Here is a 24,205-nt window from a genome sequence, read left to right on the forward strand (position 1 = left end):
AGGTAACAATGTTCTAACACGGATTCAAGCTCACAAGAGTCAATTTTGCGTAATATAGAACCTTTAAAAATGGAAAAACTGCATTTGTTTTTATTTCTGAATCAGAAATAAAAATCTTTAGTATTGGCCACTTGAGTTTGCTACTAACTAACAAATGTCATTTAAACAGAAAGTTACCCTTTCTGGAAAATGTAAAAATGGGCAAGATGCAAACCCGAGGCAGTCTGACTGAATATATTAAAAGCAAGATGGTCTTCGTCAGGACTACTTTGCCCTGACGAAAACCATCTTGCTGGTCGAAACGCGTTGGTGTCCCTTCATGCAATAAAGGACTTTATTGCACTCAGTCAGAGTGCCTCGGGTTTGTACCTTGCCCATTTTTACTTTTTCCAGTAAGGGTAACTTTCTGTTTAAAGACTACTCTTTCAACCCTCGTAGAGCACCTGTACTGCTATTTTTTACTCTTTTAAGGCCCAGTGAAGTGCTCCACTTCTTTTTCTTCATAACAAATGTCATTGAAATATCTTAATATTCTTTTAGTTGAGAAGAAGTGCTTCTACAAAGGAAGAAATTACACAGTAAGTATGCAGTTATTAAATACAAGCTTTGATATGCAACATAGCAAAGTGATTATTTTAAAGTGTGTTTATTTTTTCTGAATTTTGCATTTGTAGGTTGGAGAAACATGGAGAGATAGTGAAGAGCCGTGTATGTCCTTCATATGCAACCCTGAAGGCATCCAAAATGAAACTAAAGTCTGTTCACCACAACACTGCCCCGAGGTACTGAGTCTGTTTCTATTTTATATAAAGGACTAGTGAATGATGGATCTGGTATAATTTTAAAGGTCCTACATTACTCTAAATTGACTCTTCTGAGCTTTAAGCCATGTTATAAAGAACTCATCAAAACATACCTGGAACCATACATTGTGTGTTCTGTGTGTGTTTTTCATTCTCACATGTTTGAGTAGCCCAATCAGTCTGTCTATATTTTCAAAGCTCAAAATGCCCTGTTCCACCTTTGAGGTCTTGCAGTGATAGTTTAAACTTTTGTTTAGTATAGGTTGAAAATTTCAGGCCTGAAATTATCCAAATAATTCCTGTGAAGCTGTATGGATACGGATACAGGGTTTGTGAGTTAAACATGTGAATGAAACAATGTTTTCTTTTCAGGAGGACAAGATTTGGGATGATCATCACTGCTGTTTCACATGCAGAAGTGGGTAGCCCTCAATTACATTTACTTCAGTACCTTACATTACATTTACTTCAGTTTTTCAGACTGTAAAATTACTATTGCTGGAGTAAACTTTTTGGCTGCTCTTTCTCATTTTTGTGGCCAATCCTTTGAAAATACCTGATTGAGGGCCTTATTTAATATTTTTGTTGTTTTTTGTTTTTTTATTTATTTATAATTGAGTAACTTTCTTGTCAGTGGTAGAAGAAGTACTAAGTAAAAGTACAGATACTGGAAAAAAATACTAGTATCACATGAAAAAATCTACTTAAGTAAAAGTATTTTTCGCAGAGTTTAAGATAATAAAGTAATAAAGCTTCAAATTTTGTGATTTTGATACAGATTCATGCTGAATTTAGTTCAACAGAAACAATGTTGAAGTATCTTTTAAGCCACCAATTCTAAGACTTGAATACAGCTTTTGTTGTTCACGTGTGAGTTACCAGTATCTTAGCTAATAGCTCGTATTGTGTTTTGTCAACTTGTTGCATTGTACTTCCTGAGGTGTACTTGCAGAGAGTGTCCACCTGGGGGCAGTATAGACAGTGACAAAATGTTCGAATGATATTTTGCAGGTGTTTGTAGCTGTGCTCCTGTGATGACCTCTCTGATGGTTTATGCAGAGGAGTGTTTCTCTGAGCTCCAGGTCCCTGTGTGTGACGGCCTCTGCTCCAGCGGGCACAGGTGAGAGAGGAACATATAAAAATATTATTCAAAACAATGAATACTGCACTCTGTTTTATATGAGCATGGGGGCATAGTGCTTTGGGTTTTGTAAGGGGTCCCCAGAACTTTGCCTAATCACAGGATCAGGTCATCAGAATCATTATTTGTGCAAATTAAATGGGAAACAATTCTAAACTAGAAAAGCACTCAGAGAGCGCAGACCTCCGCCAAGGACTACCCCCATTTTTTATATAAATTGCGATAAAATCAGTCTTCTGGATCAGATCCGGATCAGCCTTTGGAATATGAAAGAGGATCCCATTGTCCATCCCTGAGTCAAATTTCATGGGGTTTGGTCAATAATTAACCGAGATATTGAGAAACAAAATTTTTGGCCCCATTTACCACAATGTTAACTAAAATTTCAAAGTGATCCAGAATCCAGGATTTCTTCCGGATCACCCCCAAAATGAAATCAGTTCTTCCTTTTCACATTTCCAACAAATCCTGAAAATTTCATCAAAATCGGTCCATAACTTTTTGAGTTATGTTGCTAACAGACAAACAAACAAACAGACAAACACCGGCAAAAACATAACCTCCTTGGCGGAGGTAATAAATGATTTGAAAATGGGTATGGGAATATAAACGGCACAGTCAGTTTACTTATCATGTGATCAGTCTCCAGTTCATAACATTGGGTTAAACCACTTTAAAAGACGCAATATGTGACTTTTCAGGTGGAGGGTCCGTCACCTGCTTGTCTCCATGTAGATTTTATTGCTTTGCCTTGACTATTCCCCAGTGGAATTTGATTAGTCTCTTTTGTATATATTCAGTCACAGGTGTTTGTATTGTTAGACAAATACCTGCTAAACACGTATTCTTACTGTGAGCGAGGTTGCCTCTCCACAGATCTGACCTGTAACTTGTAACTCAAACTCAAATTCACAGAGGGTCAAATTAAAAACTGGGACTAAGTCGTGGGCCAAACTAAATGTCATTGAAAAATTTCAACACCATCTGCATGTTTTCTCTTCTTTGGAGATATGTAATGTTAAAACTTTTCTTATTAAAATAAATGTTTAATAATAGTTTTGCTTAAACATTGAATCCAGAATGAGCATAATATAAAATAATAACATTTTAAATAAATCAAGTCTCTATAGCTTATCTGTAGCTTTTGAACTCCTGTTAAATGTGTATATATATATATATATATATATATATATATATTTTTTTTTTTTTTGTCACAAGCCAACAAGCCAATCAAAATGTGCCAACGCATTTGCAAAGCGCATTCTGGGATTCTGCTCTATATCATGGAACATTCCAGGCAAAGGGAATAACATCTCCATGGTGACAAGCATTTGGTGGACCCTCCATTAGATTTAGACGAACTTTATTAGATTAGATTTAGATTTAGATTTATTGTCATTGTACAAAATACAACAACTTTGACAGAGCAAATCTATAGCAATAAAAATTGATAAATATAAATACATTCTCACATTCATACCAATTATTGATCCACAAGGGCAATTATTTAGACACAGTAGCTCACACATCAACAATAAATATAATAACAAAGCGTAAAAAAAATTGATGGTAATAATAATGAATTCTAAATAAGCAGCAGACATAGCAAGAGACTGGAGTCAAATAAGGCATACTTATATAAATGTATGTGTGCAAGTAGTCACTGCCAGCACTCAAATAAATAAATCCACAGTTATATGTAAGACGACCTCTATGACCTGAGTGTGTACAGTGCAGGAGTGAGTGATGTCTCTCTGCTGCAGGATGGTGCTGTATGGAGATCATCTGAATGTGGAGCAGAGCAGACGTTGTTGTAAAGAGACGCGCTCAGAGCCTCGAGCTGTGACCCTCCGCTGCTCAGACCAGACCAACCGCAACTACACCTACTCCCACGTCACCCAGTGTGACTGCTCCGACTGCGCGGAGAGCCTCGTCACTACCGCCTATATACACTTTTTAATTTAATAAAAGTATGTTTCATCTTTTAAGAAATAGGAATAGTGAGGAATATGGGATTATGTAAACCAGACCGTAAAAATGTAGATTTAGACTTAGACTTACGTGGATTTAGCAAACTTTATTGATCCACAAGGGAAATTGCACAGTAGCTCACACATCGCTAATTATTTTACATTTTACAAAGAGTACTAAAAACTATAAAAATGAAAAAACATATAAATGAATAGAAATTTTAAAAATCGCAAGAGACTGGTGTCAAATAAGGTATAATTATATAAATGTATATGTACAAGTAAAGTAAAAACAAAAACAGAAATACAGTTACATATTTTGTTTACAAGTATTCGGCTCTTCTGAACAAACATTTAAAACTGTTTACTAGCTTTATTGTGAAATATATATATATATATTTATTTATTTTTTTTTATTTTTTTTCAAATTTTTCAGATCAGATTTTGAAATTATCTAAAGCCAATTAATCTTATGAGGAGATCTCTGTTAAAACTGTTAAATTCTTATCTGTGAAAAGCTTTTAAGGATAAATATGTTTAAGATGCTTTAATCTCATCATTAACAGTAATTAAATTCTTATCAGTGAAAATACTTCGGTGTTTTGTGTCTATTTGCAGAACTCATGTTAGTATTGCAATATTGTAGTATTGTAGTATAGTATTGCATATTATTCTAGTAATGCAGTATTGTACTATAGCCAACTATACCACAATAATATCTAATGTCACAATTAGCATTAGATATTATTGTGGTATTGTAGTATTGCTAATTATTGTGGTACTGTAGTATTGTCATAATTAATATTGCATATTATTCAAGTAATGCAGTATTGTAGTGTAGTATTACTAATTATTGTAGTATTCCAGTATTGCCATAATTAGTATTGCAGTACTGTCATAATTAGTATTGCAGTATTGTCATATTTAGTATTGCAGTACTGTCATAATTGGTATTGCAGTATTGTCATATTTAGTATTGCAGTACTGTCATAATTAGCATTGCAGTACTGTCATATTTAGTTATGCAGTACTGTCAAATTTAGTATTGCAATACTGTCATATTTAGTATTGCAATACTGTCATATTTAGTATTGCAGTACAGTCATAATTAGTATTGCAATACTGTCATATTTATTTTTGAAGTATTGTCATAATTAGTATTGCAGTATTGTAGTATTGTAGTATTCTAGTATAGTATTGCTAATTATTGTAGTATTGCAGTATTATCATAATTAGTATTGCATAGTATTGTAGTAATGCAGTATTGTAGTATAGTAATGCATAGTATTGCAGTCTTATCATAATTCGTATTGCACTATTGTCATAATTAGTATTGCAGTACTGCCATTAGTATTGCAGTTCTACCATTAGTTTTGCAGTACTGTCATTAGTTTTGCAGTACTGTCATTAGTTTTGCAGTACTGTCATTAGTATTGCAGTACTGTCATTAGTTTTGCAGTACTGTCATTAGTATTGCAGTACTGTCATTAGTTTTGCAGTACTGTCATTAGTTTTGCAGTACTGTCATTAGTTTTGCAGTACTGTCATTAGTTTTGCAGTACTGTCATTAGTTTTGCAGTACTTTCATAATTACATTAGCTGTAATTATGACCCTCCATTAAGGAGAGTGTCTCATTGTATTTCTTCTTAATCTCATCAGTATTTCGAGTCGGGCTGAAGACTTTTCCCAGTCACGGGCTTTAACTGCACATTCTGGAGATACCAGGGGAACGCCATTGTTAGCGACTATCAATGGGACAGGAAGACTTTGATCAGAACTAGGAAACACCCAGGGTTATAAAAGCAGTTTGACACGAGAGGGGCAAAACACACACCTCTTTGAAAACCCCTCAGAATCAACAGCCCCCAAAAGTCCCTGTGTCCAGAGTTTGTTTGTGGTGCGTTCAAAAGCCCTACTGGGGAGCCCTAAGATGTCTACCGGCAGAGGATGCACAGGTCCTCTCTAAACCTCTTTGAACCCGTATTTCTACCTTTGCATAATGCTGGACCCGAGTCACGTGTATTTTTGTGTAATTTGGAAAGTTTGGTGCTGACGCGATCAACAGGCTCACATGAGAGAGAAAAGGAGAGCGAGGGAGAGAGAGCGGGTTACTGATTACAGCCTATAGTTTGTTTGTGATAAGATCTATGCTTGAGCCCAAAGTCCTGGTGCGTAGAGGGAGCCTTCACCCATCACCTCCTCCAGGACCACTGCCGCTTCTCAGGTGAGTATAGCTTCAGCGCATTCAACATTTATGCAAAAACTTAAAGGTGCACTATGTAACTTTTTATTTTTCACCTGTTTGTTTCTATGGAGAGGTCACTGCTCTGCCTGAAATGTTCCACAGTATGGCATTAAACAGCTCTACTTTACATTTATTCAATTACAGTTGGTTTTACAGCTTTTTAAAAAAAACTAGAAAAACAGACATTCTGACAGTGAGCGGGGTTGCCTCTCCACAGATCTGACCTGTAGCTTGGTCTGGTTTGGTCTCCATGAAGGTAGAAAGTTTTAATGCCATACTGTGGAACATTCCAGATAAAGCAACAGTGTCAAACTCAAATTCACAGAAAGCCAAAATTAAAAACTGGGACTAATTTGCTATTTGCATGTTTTATCTTCGATGAGATATGTAATATTTGTAATGTTAAAACTTTTCTTATTAAAATAAATGTTTAATAATAGTTTTGCTTAAACATTGAATCCAGAACAACCAAAATATAAAATAATAACAAAATTTTAAATAAATAATGTCTCTATAGTCTATGTGTAGCCAGCGGGCAGCTCTAATACCTGTTTGATATGATCTCGTGGACCAAATATAATTATATTGCGGGCCAAATTTGGCCCCTGGGCCTGAGTTTGACATGTCTGAGATAAAGCAATAGCATCTCCATAGAGAAAAGCATTTAAATTTCCATCTGAAAAGTTACACAATGCACCTTTTAAAATGCAATGTTTAAAATTAAAGCCACCACTTTTTTTTTTTTAACACAATAAACAGTATAGAGTATGTTGTGTTGATATTGTTGTGAAATAGTTATCCTTACTATTTATTTTTTAAATCTTGTAACAGTTTTCAGTGACATGATTTAAATGGTTTAGTGGGTGAGCATTTGCCCCTGAACTCTGAGATATCTGGGCTTGAGTTCAGACTGGTCACTAAATCTTACTGTTTTTCTATACTGTTCTGAGTGATCTAAACTGTACTAGTTGACATTATTAGTTAAATATATTGATACTGTTCCTTTAAGTTTTGAATTGTCCAAATTAAAATTTCTTTCTTCCTTTTATTCTTTATTTGTTTATAATTCTTCTTAAATATATTTTGCACTATACTATATAATTTTTTGCATTTTTAATATTTTTTTTCTGAGTGTGACGTGTGACAGAAACTGAAAAAGGCGTATTCTTATATCCACCCCTTAATGAAATCAGTTTTACACATTTACACTGTGCAAAGTGAGTAAAACAGATTGTGATTATATTGTATTCCCTGATGTTTGTGTGCATGGCAGGTCCTGTTTTGTTCTTCTTCTCTGGTCTTGACGCACTGTCATCATGAGTGTGGCAGCTAAAACTCCACGTGAGGGCTGCTGTTCCAAGCTCAAGGTCAGAATAATATGAACACTCAGTACCGCTCAGTCAATAGCAGTGACAAAGCACAAGTTTAATCCAGAGAAAACAAGATCACTGATGAGAAGTTATTCAAAATAGAACACATTATTAGTCATAAATTAAAGGTGCACTACGTAACATTTCTAGTGGAGGATCTGCAACCTGCTTGTCTCCATGGATATGTTATTGCTTTGTCTAGAATGTTCCATAGTATAGATGAAACCTATTAATCCACACAAGACATTAAATCACATTAAACCTATTAAATCACAAAAGACACAACGCTACTCTACACTACATTACTTTTCAGAAATGTGTAGAGTCTCCCCTATTCACAGAAGGAATTATTGTGTTTTTGAGCATCAGAAACACCCATAAATGTTTAAAATCATATCCTGGAACATTCCTTTCCATGGAGACAAACAAGTACTAGCCAGGCTGGCGCCACCTAGTGCCTCCACTCAATTTAATTTATCTCCAGCAAAAACACTAGACAGTTTGTAAAACCCTCGGAAGTGGGAGTTTGGGCACCAAACAGTCCGCGAAGAGCCATACATTCTGTGTTGGCAATGACTGCCGAGACTGAGGATTTAAAGCCTGAACAAAGAGTTAAGTACTGGTAAGTAACTGGTTAAGTAAAAAAAAGTCGAGCTGAACGAATCCTAATGCTCCAAGGTCAGACAGTTTCCAGGAAGTTAAACTGGCTGATGAATCAGGCTAGACAAGTACGATCATCCACCAGAAAAGTTGCACACCTTTAACTACAGCCTTTAAAGTAGACATATTGCGTAAAAAGGACATGTAAAAGCTTTTAACCATGTTGTAACAGTGTTTGCTCATTATAAACTTGCTCAAATTGAGTTGTGCATTTCCTGCGTTGTCATGCATTCGAGGCTTTAATGCTCAAAAATATGGATATAAGACAAGCAAGACACACATAACATTTTTGTCCCTTGTATTCATTGTCACATCAAAACACATCTACATAATTACACAACCATATGAAATCATGTCATAAATACTAATCACTATGAAACTATTAAACCTTTGTGAAGACTCCATGTTTGAATTAAAGTTTATAATTAGTTTCCATGTATTTTTAGTGCCCCTGACAGAAAAATACAATTGTTATCTAAAATTATCTAATCTGATTTATGTGATATCTCACGGTGACCACAAATGACTCTAAACAGCAGCCATGGATTGCTCATTTTATTACGCAACGAAGTAATAAATAATACTTTTTCTAGTGGAGGGGATCCCACTTGGTTGTCTCCATGGAGATGTTATTGCTTTGATCAGTATGTTCAATAGGGATGTAACAGTAACCGAAATATTGTGATATCATATCGTCAAAAAGACCAAAAATGTGGCTGTTTGCTACAGGTGTTCCAATCAGTAGGAGCAAAGAGGGTGCTCTTGGAAAAAAGGATCAAGACTCAAGACACAACGGATTCCAGGCACTCCAAAACAGTAGAAAAAGTAAACACATCGCACGAGGAAAAATATAATTAAAAGGCCTTTATTTGAATGGCCAAAGCCAACATGTTTCAACCTCAACTGGTCTTCATCAGGGCTTAATTAAGAACAAAGCATAGGTGTGGCCTTCAAATAGAACACATCAACCAATAGCAAGACTGGAGTAAATTGGAAGCAGACAAAACAGGTTCACAAAAACAGGACATGGTACAGGCAAAAAAAAAAAAAAAAAAAAAAAGAAAAAAAAGAACTGTTCTTAATTAAGCCCTGATGAAGACCAGTTGAGGTTGAAACATGTTGGCTTTGGCCATTCAAATAAAGGCCTTTTAATTATATTTTTCCTCGTGCGATGTGTTTACTTTTTCTACTGTTTTGGAGTGCCTGGAATCCGTTGTGTCTTGAATCATATCGTCAAAGTTCTCACAATAATATCGTGGACCATCACAATATATCAAATTACAAGTCTCTTTGCTTAAATTAAGAGTTATGGTGCAACAATAGCTAAAAAAAAGACAGAGGGAACTACATAGACCATGGTCCTTTGCTCCATTTCAGTGGAGACTACAAAAAGAAATAACAGTTCTAAGCACTTTTAAGTCTCAGTTCTTTGGATTAAGTCTTGTCAAGGCATTTTAAGAGGAAAAAGAAGCATATTCCCAGTTTTGTCTCCACAAAATATTACAATAAATATCGTACTGTGAGGTTCATACCGTGACGATATCATATCATGAGCGTTGCATACCATTACACCCCTAATGTTCAACAGTATGGCATTAAAAGTATCTATCTCCATGGAGACACGAAGGTGACACAACTACTGCAGAGCAAGTTACAAGTCAGAGCTGTGGATAGGAGACTTTACTCGCAGTAAAAATGTTTTTAAATGGATTTTTGAGCAATTAAAAGATCCATAATGAGAAAATGCTAAACAGATTGTGAAACATTCCAGGCAGGCTGCAAATATCCATGGAGAAAAGCAGCAGTAGACACTTCACCAGAAAGGTTACACAGTGCACCTTTAAGGTAAATATTTTGATCCTGCACTTTTATGTGTGTTGGGAGTAAGTCAAACTAAGTTATATGAATATGGTCAAAGAAGTGCCCATGACCTACATAATCTTTAACTCTCATTTGAGCAGATATGGACAACACCATAAAAAGATAAAGTAGGTAAAGGGTTCTGTGTGACCCATTTTACTAAGTTACATGAACGGACTTTGAGCATTATAAGCATTCAGTGTCTATTTCTGTTACAGTTGTGACACAAACATGACCCTAACCCTACTAACGATTATTTTAGTAGGCGATTTGGCAGCATTTCTTTTTTTTTTCAATTAGTCGACTAGTCAACTAATGACTTCTACAGTACATTAAGATTTCTCAAATATATTTTAAACCAAATAAAACTCAAATGAAGCTTCTTTAAGTCTTCTACTAGGGATGGGCATTATTCGATTAATAGACCAATTGATCATTAACAATTTTGTTGATTACGTACATTTTTAATCGACAAACCGAATGTAGGTTGCTGGGTGACCAAATGTCCATTTTTCCCTGAACATGTCAGTTTTTCACGTCCTGTCCTGGCTGTCCGAGTTGTTTTTAATAAAGTGATGCAGATGTCCGAGTTTTCATTATTATATAGCGAGGGACGACTGTATAACACTCAGCTACACCAAAAAACGAGAAAACAATTTGAGATTAAAGGTTGTATAGAGGATTTTCCAAGGAACGAGAAATCCAGCGACTGTTTGTCCTTTTTCAAATGTTGCGCATGCGTGCGTGAAACCCCCCCCCCCTCCCCTACAGCTCCCTACGTAGAAACGCCTCCTCCCGCCTCCTCACTACGCCAGAAACAGGTTTGTTTACAGCCGGTGCGCTGCACATGACTTGTAAACAACTAACTACAGTGTTGTTTAGGCAAGACGGAGAAGTGAGGAGCGGGGGGAGCGGGTGCGCGGACATTTCGTTCGTGGACGAGAAGTGAGGAGCAGGGAGAAGAGCGGAGCAGGGAGAGAGGAGAGGAGAGAGGAGAGGGGAGCGGTGCGCGGAGATTCCGTGCCCGGAGAAGTGAGGAGCAGGGGGAAGAGCGGAACGGGCAGCGGGACAGGAGCAGGAAAGGGGAGCAGAGAAGAGTGCGCGGAGATTCAGTGCGAATGAACTAGCTACAACACGCAGCAGCAAGCGGACTCTTTCTTTGCCTTGAAAATTACGTTTTCAGACATAGGATATCGCTTTCGTGTCCTGAAAAACGTTTGTCTAGCTCTTGGAAATAAAGTACGTTTTCATAATAAGCAGAAGTTTCCTGTCCAGGAGTAATTTGGCGACCAGTGCGTCAGTCTTTAGACCCTGCGTCTGCTTCAGTTGCGCCATCGCTGGAATGAATCTACAAGAATCACCTTAGTTTGGCTTCGCTGCTTTTCCCCTTGTCTTCTTCTTTCAACAGATAACGAGGCAATGTCGTTATCTATTGGCAAATGTTTAGCTGGCCCCACCACGTCCAGAGTTGATGAATTTTTATTCTCTTTTTTTTGGTCATCATAATTACAAGGCTACTGCACCTCTATAATGCTATCATTGACAATTTGAAACAAAAAAAAATCCTCCATACAACCTTTAACATTTATTAGTGACTTTGAAATGCCATTTAATGAAGTTAAAATAAATATATAAATAAAAATACACTGTGTATAGTTCCTTAATGCATTTTCCTTTTTACAGATGTCATTTTGAGATGTTAATTGCTATGACAACAGTTCAAATTTTTAGTCACTTTGAAATTCTTCGATACAGTACCATGGAATTTAAAGGATCTGCAGCATTCTTGTAGCAATATAAATTAGTGCTTTGTCTGGAATGTTCCACAGCATTAAACAATCTCCATGAAGACAAGTAGCTGCCTAGTGCCTCCGCTCAATTTCATTTTCTCCAATGACTAGGTCAGGAATCAGAATACACTAGACGGTTTATAAGAACCCCGGAAGTTGTAGACCGCGCACCGACCAATCAGCGAAGAGCTGAACCAACCCGAGGTGCAATAGCAGACTGCATATGCTATCCTCCTTTAGACTTCCTTTGTCATATACAAACTTCGCATTTTTTATTGCAACTTTAATTCGCAAGTTCATCTCGCAGAAATGACAATGATCGTTGACATGTTCACTTTCTGCTTTGTTTACTGTTGTGCCGGCAATTACTTTGACACCACTGAGCATTCTGGCGCATTACATATGTCACGACCAAATAGCAGTGATTGGTTAAATTTTTAAAAAGTACCCGCCTACCGTCGAGTGCTAGTGCTGTGGTCAGACAGTTTCCACGAAATGAAAGCAGTTGGTGAATCAGGGCAGAAGACAAGGACATGGAGAGGCAATCCCGTTCACTGCAAAAATGCATGTTTTTTATTGTTGTTCATTTGAAAGCTACAAAAAAGGTCTGAAATTGAATGCACCCTCCCACCAGAAAAGCTGCATAGTGCATATTTAAATGGTAAGAGAAATGATGGTTGAAAATGGGTAAATTATAATTGTTGTCTAATAGTTTGGTCAAAAACAATTCTAGGATCCCACAGTGAGCGCAATCACCTGTGTGTCTGTTTGTCATCTATAATATTGTGTGTGTGTGTTTCCTTTTGCAGCTCTTCCTCGCTGCTATGGCGTTTGTGTATTTTTCCAAAGCTTTTTGTGGAGCGTACATGAAGAGCTCCATCACGCAGATCGAGAGACGCTTCGACATCCCCAGCTCCCTCATTGGAGCCATCGACGGCAGCTTTGAAATGGGTAAACTACATCTCCAAAAACCAGCTACTCTATGTGGTTTAAGTCCTACATTACACAAAACTGACTCTTGTGACCTTTAAGCCATGTTATAATGTTGTTACCTCATCAAAAATGAACCTGGGGCAGTATTTTGTTTCATTCACATGTTTGAGTAATCCTTTAGTATCTATTTACATCTCCAAAGCTCAAAATACTTTGAGTGTTTTTCGTTTAAGAGAAGAACTCAGCCTAAATATTCAGGGTTTGTGTGTGAATGAAACAAAACACAACTCCAGGTACATTTTTGATGAGGAAACAACATTATAACATTGATCAAAAATAGTGTAATATGGGCCTTTATTAAGTTATTTTATAATTAACAACTTGGTAACGTGTTTTTGTGTAACAGGTAATCTTCTGGTAATTGCATTTGTGAGTTATTTTGGTGCTAAACTTCACCGGCCCAGGCTGATCGGGGCTGGGTGTCTCATTATGGCGCTTGGAGCCTATCTCACTGCTCTGCCACACTTCTTCCAGGGGCAGTGAGTACAAACTTAATATTACGTGTTTTAATTCCATGGGGTTATCAGTTAAAATGAGCACTTACAAATAATAATTCACTGGATTTATGTAGCTACATCTTTCAAGATACCCACATAACAGCACTTGCATTCACTTTCACACTTTAACTGCTCTAGCTACAACTGCACAAAGGCAAAATGAGCAAACTGAGGCTGCTAATCTGCACCGTCACAATGACAGCATTCATTTGTGGGCCATGGGTCAGTGGATATGACCTCTCAGACAAAATTGTCTATGTTTGAGAGCAGGAATCAAACTGCCAACCTTTGGATCAGTGGACAAACACTGAGCTACCATCTGCCTCTCCAACTACCACCAACGGTCACAGACACCACACACCACATACGGTACATGTTGGGCAATGTGGGTGAATTGGCTTGCCTAAAGACCATAGACTCCATGAAGAAGTGAACTAAGGGATTGGACGTCACCTAAAGGGTTCAACTCCAGTCAAGTGAAGCTCAGTGGGGCCTGCGGTTATAGGATCATGTAGAGTGGGTTAATACAAACATTTTAAGATCAAAATGACGAGGATCACTGCAGCAATTACAGAGAGAGGGGTGACAGTTTTTCAGTATAAAGCCAAATGGAGCCAGAGTCGATGGAGCCAGACGCGCCCCAAGCCCAGGGGTTCCAAAATGGCCGCCCATTCAAGTCAATGAGCACATGAATCCAGATTAGCCTTTTGCCTGGCTAGATACTTCTGGTGGCTCTGGGCCGATTGAGCATGCGCAGTAGTGCTTTTTTCTCACGTGAATTCACACAAGTGCACACATGGAGCGCGGTCTCGTGTGTCACGTGTTCGCTTTGACCAATCAGAGTGAGAGGAGCTAGAGCAGAGCAGAGCAGAGCCAGAGCTAACAATTATAAAGCGTTTTTAAGACAACTGAAGGGTTTTGAGCTGAGAAAAAGTTTAAGATTCAAAAATAGGTAAAAATCGCCAACAAATCTGACATTTTTGAAAGTTGTAGGCACCCTGTCAGCTGAGCATGAGCAGTTTGTGATTACATTGCATTCTATGAGAAAAATCCTTTCTCAGGCCATGGGATTTTTTTCACTGTAGTACCAGTGAGTGGCCACTACACCAACAGAAGGCAGCTACAAGCATCCAGTTATTTTAATAGATCCATGACGTGCCCCCATTTTCACTTTCTATTGGCTATGTCCATTTACGGTCTGTGCTAAAGATACAATGCCCTACTTCAGCATCTGGTTTTCAAAGAAGTATAATATCTCTTAACTAATCTCCTGAATAAATGTGTTTTCAGGTATAAATATGAGACCAGCATGTCCCACAAAGTTGAAGCAAACAGCACAGAGACAATCCTGCCTTGTTTGTCCAACCACAGCCTGGACACAGAGGACACGCCCAGTCTGCAGGATAAGACAGGTGCTGTATCCTGTCACAATAATGTCACAGTAATACATACTGAAGTGCCATGAACTGCTGTAAATAAGTAAATATAGATGATAAATGATAATATTGAAACCAAACCAAAATTATATAAAAAAATATTCTAAATTCACAATGTGTACAATGTATTGTTAAAAAATATGAGCTACAATAAATACATGTATCTATAAAGAGTCGATAATAAGATAATAATTCAAACTTCTACAGCTCAAATCTTAACAAATCTTATAAAATTGCAAAAAAAAATAAAAATAATAATAATAATAATAAATTACCAAAAATTTCCCACTAGTACAAAGAAAATGTATACACATGATAAATCTTGACCCCCCCAAAATGTTGTTCTATTAATAATATTTATCTACCATTTGCTTGATTCATTTATTTTTCATTCATTCATTGTTCACTCATTAGGTTGTGAACATTCCGGTGGGTCTCCTATGTGGATTTATGTATTCCTGGGAAACATGCTACGTGGAATTGGAGAAACTCCCATCATGCCTTTGGGCGTGTCCTACATCGATGACTTTTCACGAGAGGAAAACACTCCTTTCTATTTGGGTTGGTACAAGTAGCAACTAGTGGTATTATTTTTTAGGGGGGTGTGCACAACCATCCCCGACAACCAGCCCCATCAACACAACCTGATCCACTGCGTACAACCACTCCCAGCAACACAACCTGATGCAACACGCACAACCAGCCCCAGCAACACAACCTGACGTACCGCTCACAAACAACAACAGAACCTGATCCACTGCACACAACCAGCCCCAACAACACAACCAGCCCCTATAGCAGAACCTAACACACAGCTCACAACCAGCCCCAACAATATAACCAACCCCAACAACACACCCATCCCCAGCAACACAACCTGACGTACCGCTCACAAACAACAACAGAACCTGATCCACTGCACACAACCAGCCCCAACAACACAACCAGCCCCTATAGCAGAACCTAACACACAGCTCACAACCAGCCCCAACAATATAACCAACCCCAACAACACACCCATCCCCAGCAACACAACCTGACGTACCGCTCACAAACAACAACAGAACCTGATCCACCGCACAACCAGCCCCGACAACACAACCAGCTCCAACAACACAACCAGCCCCAACAACACAACCTGACGTACCGCTCACAAACAACAACAGAACCTGATCCACCACACAACCAGCCCCGACAACACAACCAGCTCCAACAACACAACCAGCCCCAACAACACAACCTGACGTACCGCTCACAAACAACAACAGAACCTGATCCACTGTGTGCAGTCTGCCCCAACAATACAACCAGCCCCAACAACACACCCATCCCCAGCAACACAACCAGCCCCAAAAACACACCCATCCCCAGCAACACAACCAGCCCCAAAAACACACCCATCCCCAGCAACACAACCAGCCCCAAAAACACACCCATCCCCACCAACACATCCATCCATAACGACACAACCAGCCCCAGCAACGCAACCAGCCCCAGCAACACAACCTGACACACACCACTCACAACCAGCCCCAACAACACAACCAGCCCCAACAACACAACCTGACACACCACTCACAACCAGCCCCAACAACACAACCTGACACACCACTCACAACCAGCCCCAACAACACAACCTGACACAGCACTCACAACCAGCCCCAACAACACAACCAGCCCCAACAACACAACCTGACACACCACTCACAACCAGCCCCAAAAAACACACCCATCCCCAGCAACACAACCAGCCCCAACAACACAACCTGACGTACCGCTCACAAACAACAACAGAACCTGATCCACCGCACAACCAGCCCCGACAACACAACCAGCTCCAACAACACAACCAGCCCCAACAACACAACCTGACGTACCGCTCACAAACAACAACAGAACCTGATCCACCACACAACCAGCCCCGACAACACAACCAACTCCAACAACACAACCAGCCCCAACAACACAACCTGACGTACCGCTCACAAACAACAACAGAACCTGATCCACTGTGTGCAGTCTGCCCCAACAATACAACCAGCCCCAACAACACACCCATCCCCAGCAACACAACCAGCCCCAAAAACACACCCATCCATAACAACACAACCAGCCCCGACAACACAACCAGCTCCAACAACGCAACCAGCCCCAACAACACAACCTGACGTACCGCTCACAAACAACAACAGAACCTGATCCATCGCACACAATCTGCCCCAACAACACAACCAGCTCCAACAACACAACCAGCCCCGACAACACAACCAGCCCCAAAAACACACCCATCCCCACCAACACATCCATCCATAACGACACAACCAGCCCCAGCAACGCAACCAGCCCCAGCAACACAACCTGACACACCACTCACAACCAGCCCCAACAACACAACCAGCCCCAACAACACAACCTGACACACCACTCACAACCAGCCCCAACAACACAACCTGACACACCACTCACAACCAGCCCCAACAACACAACCTGACACAGCACTCACAACCAGCCCCAACAACACAACCAGCCCCAACAACACAACCTGACACACCACTCACAACCAGCCCCAAAAACACACCCATCCCCAGCAACACAACCAGCCCCAACAACACAACCTGACGTACCGCTCACAAACAACAACAGAACCTGATCCACCGCACAACCAGCCCCGACAACACAACCAGCTCCAACAACGCAACCAGCCCCAACAACACAACCTGACGTACCGCTCACAAACAACAACAGAACCTGATCCATCGCACACAATCTGCCCCAACAACACAACCAGCTCCAACAACACAACCAGCCCCGACAACACAACCAGCCCCAAAAACACACCCATCCCCAACAACACACCCATCCATAACAACACAACCAGCCCCAGCAACACAACCAGCTCTAACAACATCAGCAAAACAAAACAAACTGGTCACAACACGAACACACAGCGTCCACACTGATAATATATACACACTATTTGACTGTGAGACTCTGTCCACAGAATTGCAGTTTTAATTTGTAGGTTATGTTATGTTTTTATTTATGTTTGTTTTTTCAGCCTGCATCCAAACAGTGGGTATTTTGGGGCCCATGTTTGGCTTCATGCTCGGCTCGTACCTGGCCAAAGTCTATGTGGACATTGGATTTGTGGATTTAGGTATGGAGTTTGTTTTGTCTATCCTATTAAATGGCATAGTGCATAGTGTGGAGTATTACTAGAACATATCGTAAAATGGCTACTTTCAGTGTTTTATATCACTAATATTGTTTAGATTGGACCAAATAAGCACTAATGAGACATTTGATGGCTAAAAATATGAAATAAATAACAAAAATATTTTTATGTTTTGAAGGTGATTTTGTGGTCCACATCCAGAGTGTTTATTGGTCCACAAGGGAAATTATTTGGACACAGCAGCCCAGACATCACGACATGTTATAATAATAAAGAGCAGCAATATAATATAATAATTATATAAATGGTAATAATAAATTCAAAAAAATAACAAAACTAGCAAGAGAGTAATTATACAAATGTATGTGTAGTTTGTATCGACAAAAGTAAAAACTGAGACTAAACCAGAAACTAAACCAGGACTAGACCAGGACTACACCAAGGTTAGAACAGAACCAAATGAAGTCTACATCAAGGCTAAACTAGGCTTAACTACAAGGCTGCCATAGCTAGTCATGTTTTTATTTGGTCAGATGAATAAGAAATTATCTGTTTGATTTTGTTGTTTGACTCTTTGCCCGTCAAACTGTTCCGATTCCTTACACTATTGTGTCAACAGATTGCATTGGATGGACTTTTTACAGTTTAATTATTAACTTGGGAGTCACTGTTTCTTGACTACAGACCAAATAGTCACAATTTTCTCAATTTCTAACTTTTGACACAATGCATTTTAAGGTAAGTCTCTTGTCTCTTGTGTAACAGTCTCAGACCTCTGACCTGATAATGTAAACTGTGCCTTAAACATGCTTTATTTAACCCTCTGAACCTGGTTAACAATTACAGTTAAGTAAATAAGCATTAAATAATTATTCCAATAAGAATTCTAGGTTAATAATAGGGGTTATAAGGGGGTAAGGAAACGTGCCACCAAGCCAAGTTACAGGTTATACCTTTGGAGAGGCAAGCCAACTCCCAGTCATAAAGCTCATAAAAGTTTTTCCAGGGTATTTTTATTACCAAGAAAACACCTGTTAGAGAAGTAATGCAAGTTAGATGAGTTTAATACTACACTGTGGAGCATTCCAGACAAAGCAATACCAACCAGATGTGAAAAGTTGCACAGTGCAGCTTTAAATGACTTCAATATGTACAAAAGAGCAACTAAGCAAGGTTTAACTACATGTGCAGTCTATTTCACTACTTTAGACCAGAGCAAAACTAGATAAAACCTGTTTCATATAGTCTATATTTGTACTCAGTCATTCATGTGTTGATTTTCCATTTAATTCCCAGATACGGTGACAATTACCTATAAGGACTCCCGGTGGGTGGGTGCCTGGTGGCTGGGCTTCATCATTACCGGGACAGTGGTGCTCATGTCCAGTGTTCCCTTTTGGTTCCTGCCCAAATCTTTACCAAAACAAGGCCAGAAGAAAAATCCCCCTGAAACCAAAGAGACGGAGATGACCTTCGTGGCTGAACAGGAAAGCTTTCTGCCGGCGGACGTCCCAGAGCCAGATCCCAAAGAGAAGCCTGTTACATTCAAGGAACTGGCCAAAGGTGAGTCCCAGGGTTCAATTCCCAGACCAGATAGGGCCTTTCTGAGGGGAGTTTCAAGTGTCTGGATTTTTATTGTCATTGTCATAGAAAAACAACAAAATTATGTCTAGAGCGTCAAACACTGCATAGTTTTAGTTTGAAGTGCAATATTAAAGGTGCAAGAGCCCACCCAATAACCTCAGTGTAAACATGAGCACAATAAAGACAGTCAGTGCAGCCTATATGTCATAAACAATGACAGTCATAGCAGCAGGATGAAGGGCATAAGCATTAAAGGTCCTGCATTACACTAAATTGACTCTTGTACACTTTAAGACAGATTATACTGTTGTTACCTCATCAAAAACATGCACTTTGTTGTGTTTTGCTTCATTCACACGTTTCAGTAATCCTTTATTGTTAGTCTGTCTACATTTCCAAAGCTCAAAATGCTCTGTTCCACCTTGTGATGTCATGTAACGATCTTTAGCAAGTTAACAGCTACCTTTTACCTTTAGTTCAATAGAGATTGGCAATTCCAGGGCTGAAATTATCCAGATTATTCTAATGAAGGTGTATGGAGTTTAAAAACATAGGAGCACTTCCTGTATTACCACATGACATCACAAGGTGGAACAGGGTGGTTTCTGCTTAAGAGATGAGTTTAGTCTAAATATCCAAGGTTTGTGTGTTAAAAATGTGTGAATGAAACAAAACACAACTCCAGGTCTGTTTGTGATGAGGAAACAACATTATAACATACATCAGAAAAGATCTTAATACTAGTATGGGCCCTTTAAGCATATTGAGCAGTTAAAATACAGTAAAAGTAATATATATTCATAAAAGTATAAGTATATATAAAATTACTTTTTGTACTCCACACCATGTTTGACCTGGGACAGACTGACATAGACAAGACTGACAATCTGCCTAAGCTGCCTCATCTGCCCCTCTGACCACCACCAACACTCAAGCACATGCCCAGAGGCGGTGCTACCATAAGGAAAAATTAGGCGGTTGCCTAGGGCCCCCAAACCTGGAGGGTCCCCAACCAATTACCCTCAGTGCCACTAATCACCGAGGTCTCAGAGCAATTAGATTTTCTCTCAATATGACATTAAATGATAGTAGTTTACAATAATCATAAGAAGAAAAAATCATCATATGTAATGGATGTAAACAAAAAATAAAACTTCTTTCAGCTCTGGTTATGTAGTCAGTGACCTAACTAACAAGACAGGTTTTCAATCCACCATAATTCAAATAAATAGAGATGTGTGTGTCTCAAGAACAATGGGGAAAAACAATAAATATATAAAAAACAAAACAAAAAAGAAAAACGGCACATTATAGCGAGAGAATGAAAGAAAAGTGCAATGTAAAGCATCTTTGAGAGAAAAAATTTGGGCCATGTCAATAGGGCTGTAACTATTAATCATTACTAATCGACTATTAAAATAATCGTAATCATGTCTTGATAATGTTTTTTAACAATTTTGTGTGGCACCCTTTTGTTGTTTAAAATCTGCTACTGCAAAACATGATCAAATTCTAACCTGTAGAGAAAAAATGTGTCTCACAAATACCTGCTGTCTTTCGATTTTGTAATAATGGAAATTTTGGGTCTTTTCTTGTTCAGAGGTTTTTCAGGAGAATCCAAAATTGCACCATATAACATGAAATAACTGTGTGAATCAGTTCATTCAAATTGGATGGGATTTTTTTTTTTCAAGGAACACTCGAACCGACAACCTTCGAATCAGTGGACACTCTACTGACTGAGCTACTGTTGTTCAAAATATGATTACGATTATTTTAATAGTCGACTAGTATTGATTATTCTGATTCATTGTTACAGCCCAGTTAATATGATCCATATTTTTACCTTTATAACACATTCACTCCTCACCTGACAACAGCGAAATTTAGCCACAGCTGCCCTGGGGTAAACTCTTTCACTGGCCCTCGAACCACCACTAATCACTGAATCATAAACCACTATCATTTATGGGCACTGGGTGAGAAGGTAGAAGTGCCTTGCCAAAGTACACAGCACATTATTATCTGTCTGAAGCTGGAATCAAATTGCTGTGAGCTGGAGGGCAAAAGATCGAACCACTGAGTCACTGCTACTATTACTTCATTACTACTTCAATTACTAAAGAGCAGAGGTGGGACCAAGTCGCTGTTTTGCAAGTCTCAAATAAGTCACAAGTCTTTGACCTCAAGTCCGAGTCAAGTCCCAAGTCAAAAATGGGCAAGTTCAAGTCGAGTCTCGAGTTACTGGCTCATAAGTCCAAGTCAAGTCCAGGTCATCAGCTTTGAGCTTCAAGTCATTTAAGTCTTTAAACCAAAAAAGTACCAAATATAGCTTAGATTTTTGCTATTTATATGAATTTTAAACTAAACTGTGCTTAAAAATCATGGTATATTTATATATGAGTATTTATATAAGTAGAAATGCTATTTTTTCCTTTTTAAATGTCTTGACAAGATCTTAGTGTGAATTATTAAGGGGAGAACAGAAAGAATTCAGATTTTAAAGAGCTAAATAACAGATATTTTGTCATGTATTTCTCTGTAGTTCCCTCTGTTTTACTATATTGTACTGTATTGTACTGTATATTACTGTAGTACATTTGGGGATTCCACATCACAGTACTTCAGTTACTGTTGCCATAGTAACAAACAGAGAAGTGAGGAGGGACATGTTCCAGTTTGTTCCTTTAAAATTCAGCGCTGCATTTAACAACTGTAAAGAGAAAAGTGCTTTATAAAAACATAATTTTTAGGAGAAGCATCAAGTCTTCTCAAGTCACAGACCTCAAATCCAATCTCACATCTGACTCGAGGTCTCTGTTAAAGAGTCCATATTATGTTATTTTCCGATACGTTGTAAAGTTATTTCCTTATCAAAAACATACCTGCAGTTGTTTTGTTTCATTCACACGTGTTTCAAACTCAAGCCCTGCATATTTATTTCAGACTAATAACAAAGTGTTACTCAAACATGTATGAATGAAACAAAACACAACTCCAGGTCTGTTTTTGAGGAGGTATCAACATTCTAACATGGATTAAAGCTCACAAGAGTCAATTCCACATAATAGGACATTTAAAGTATTCAAAAAGCAAAGTAAATATTATAGATTTTGGAGAATGACCATGCAGAAAGTTGTATCTAATCATTAACTAGATTAGATTTGACCAGACAATCCCTGGTCAAGAGATCATACTTGGAAAGACACCATGAAATCTGGAAACAAGTGGAAGGCAACATCTGAATTTAGAAGCACTGTTGACTGAAGATCAAACAGGGCCGCTCTTACGTAACAGGAAAAGACAAGATAAATCAAGGTTGAATTGTATTAGCATGTAAACACTGATTTCTATGACTGTTTAAAGGGTCTTTATTACGTAATTTTCTGATCCATGTTATAATGTGATAATATGACTCCTCATCAAAAACTTATCTGGAGCTGTGTTTTGTTTCATTCACACTCGTTTAACGCACTTCAAGATGAGTTAGGCTGAGTTCTTCTCTCCAATTGAAAACACTCTGTTCCACATTGTGATGTCATGTGGTAATACAAGAAGTGCTCCACTGTGTTTTTAAACTCCATACACCTTCACAAGAGTCATTTGGATGATTTCAAACCTGGAATGGCAAATGCCTATTTAACAAAAGGTAAAAGGCAGTTGTTAACTTGAAAACTACCGCTTCATGACATCACAAGGTGGAACAGAGCATCGGAGATATAGACAGACTAATAATAAAGGATTAACCAAACATGCATGAATGAAATAAAACACTCCAGGTATGTGTTTCGATGAATCAAAAGAATCAATTTTATGTAATATAGGACCTTTAATAAATCAAGTTTCAGAATATGAAACTATTTCAAAGCTTGTTTTGTATTTCTCTTGCTGTTTAATAACTTTGAATTGTCTCTCTTTTTCCAGACTTCATCCCTTCTCTAAAGAGACTGTTCAAAAACAGCATCTTCTCTCTGCTGGTGCTCACGTACCTCGTGGTTGTGAACGGGTTTATCGGCATGATCACCTTCAAGCCTAAATTCTTGGAGCAAATTTTCGGCCAGTCAGCTTCCAAGGCCATCTTCCTCATAGGTACAACATGCAGCAAAGATTTCCTGTTTATTCTCGAGCTGAGCTATGCAACTCTGCAACAGAAACAATGCTGTTATTAAAGGGAAGTGTGATTGTTAAAGATAGACATATTCAAACACACAGTAGGATACACAATGGTATGCCTTTAGTGGAAATCCAGGTATATAACTTTTTACGATCAGCGCTGTCACATATTTGTGTTTACAGCAAATTACAATAGAACATTAAATTGCTACTTTAAAGGGCCAATATTGCGCTGTGTTCTGACCTATTTGTTGCATTCACACACGTATAACACATAAACCTTGCATATTTAGACTTTTTAGAGTTCTTCTCTCAAACAGAAAACACTTAGTTCCACACACCTTCACTAGAATAATTTGGATAATTTCAGCCCTGGAATTACCAATTTTACTTAACAAAAGATAAAAAAACAGCTACCTTTTAACTTTTTGTTCAGTAGAGCACTATGTGTATTACTACTTGACATCACAAGTGTTTTCCTTTTGCGAGAAGAACTCAGATTAAATATGCAGGGGTTGTGTGTTAAAGATGTTGATGTTTTTGACGAGGAAACAATATTGTAATGTA

At 38.5% G+C, this 24,205-nt stretch overlaps 2 protein-coding genes across 2 annotated transcripts in view; both read left to right on the forward strand.

Moving 5' to 3' along the window:
- The window catches only part of LOC110153501 (mucin-19-like), a 17,304-nt gene extending 16,075 nt beyond the window's left edge, over positions 1–1,229 (forward strand). The window contains 3 exon segments of the mRNA XM_055153901.1: positions 541–578; positions 675–782; positions 1,176–1,229. Coding sequence (XP_055009876.1) covers positions 541–578; positions 675–782; positions 1,176–1,229 — 200 coding nt within the window.
- A 4,616-nt stretch (positions 1,230–5,845) lies between these two features.
- Positions 5,846–24,205, forward strand: part of LOC110165103 (solute carrier organic anion transporter family member 1C1-like) — a 29,904-nt gene continuing 11,544 nt past the window's right edge. The window contains exons 1-9 of the mRNA XM_055153450.1: positions 5,846–6,139; positions 7,434–7,527; positions 12,650–12,791; positions 13,180–13,312; positions 14,621–14,742; positions 15,181–15,327; positions 17,825–17,923; positions 19,238–19,504; positions 23,450–23,614. Coding sequence (XP_055009425.1) covers positions 7,477–7,527; positions 12,650–12,791; positions 13,180–13,312; positions 14,621–14,742; positions 15,181–15,327; positions 17,825–17,923; positions 19,238–19,504; positions 23,450–23,614 — 1,126 coding nt within the window. The 5' untranslated portion in view covers positions 5,846–6,139; positions 7,434–7,476. The remainder of the gene's footprint in view (positions 6,140–7,433; positions 7,528–12,649; positions 12,792–13,179; positions 13,313–14,620; positions 14,743–15,180; positions 15,328–17,824; positions 17,924–19,237; positions 19,505–23,449; positions 23,615–24,205) is intronic.

The sequence above is a fragment of the Boleophthalmus pectinirostris genome, unplaced genomic scaffold (genome assembly GCF_026225935.1).
Source record: "Boleophthalmus pectinirostris isolate CB_2022bp ecotype Guang Dong unplaced genomic scaffold, ASM2622593v1 HiC_scaffold_18, whole genome shotgun sequence".
Lineage (NCBI taxonomy): Eukaryota > Metazoa > Chordata > Actinopteri > Gobiiformes > Gobiidae > Boleophthalmus > Boleophthalmus pectinirostris.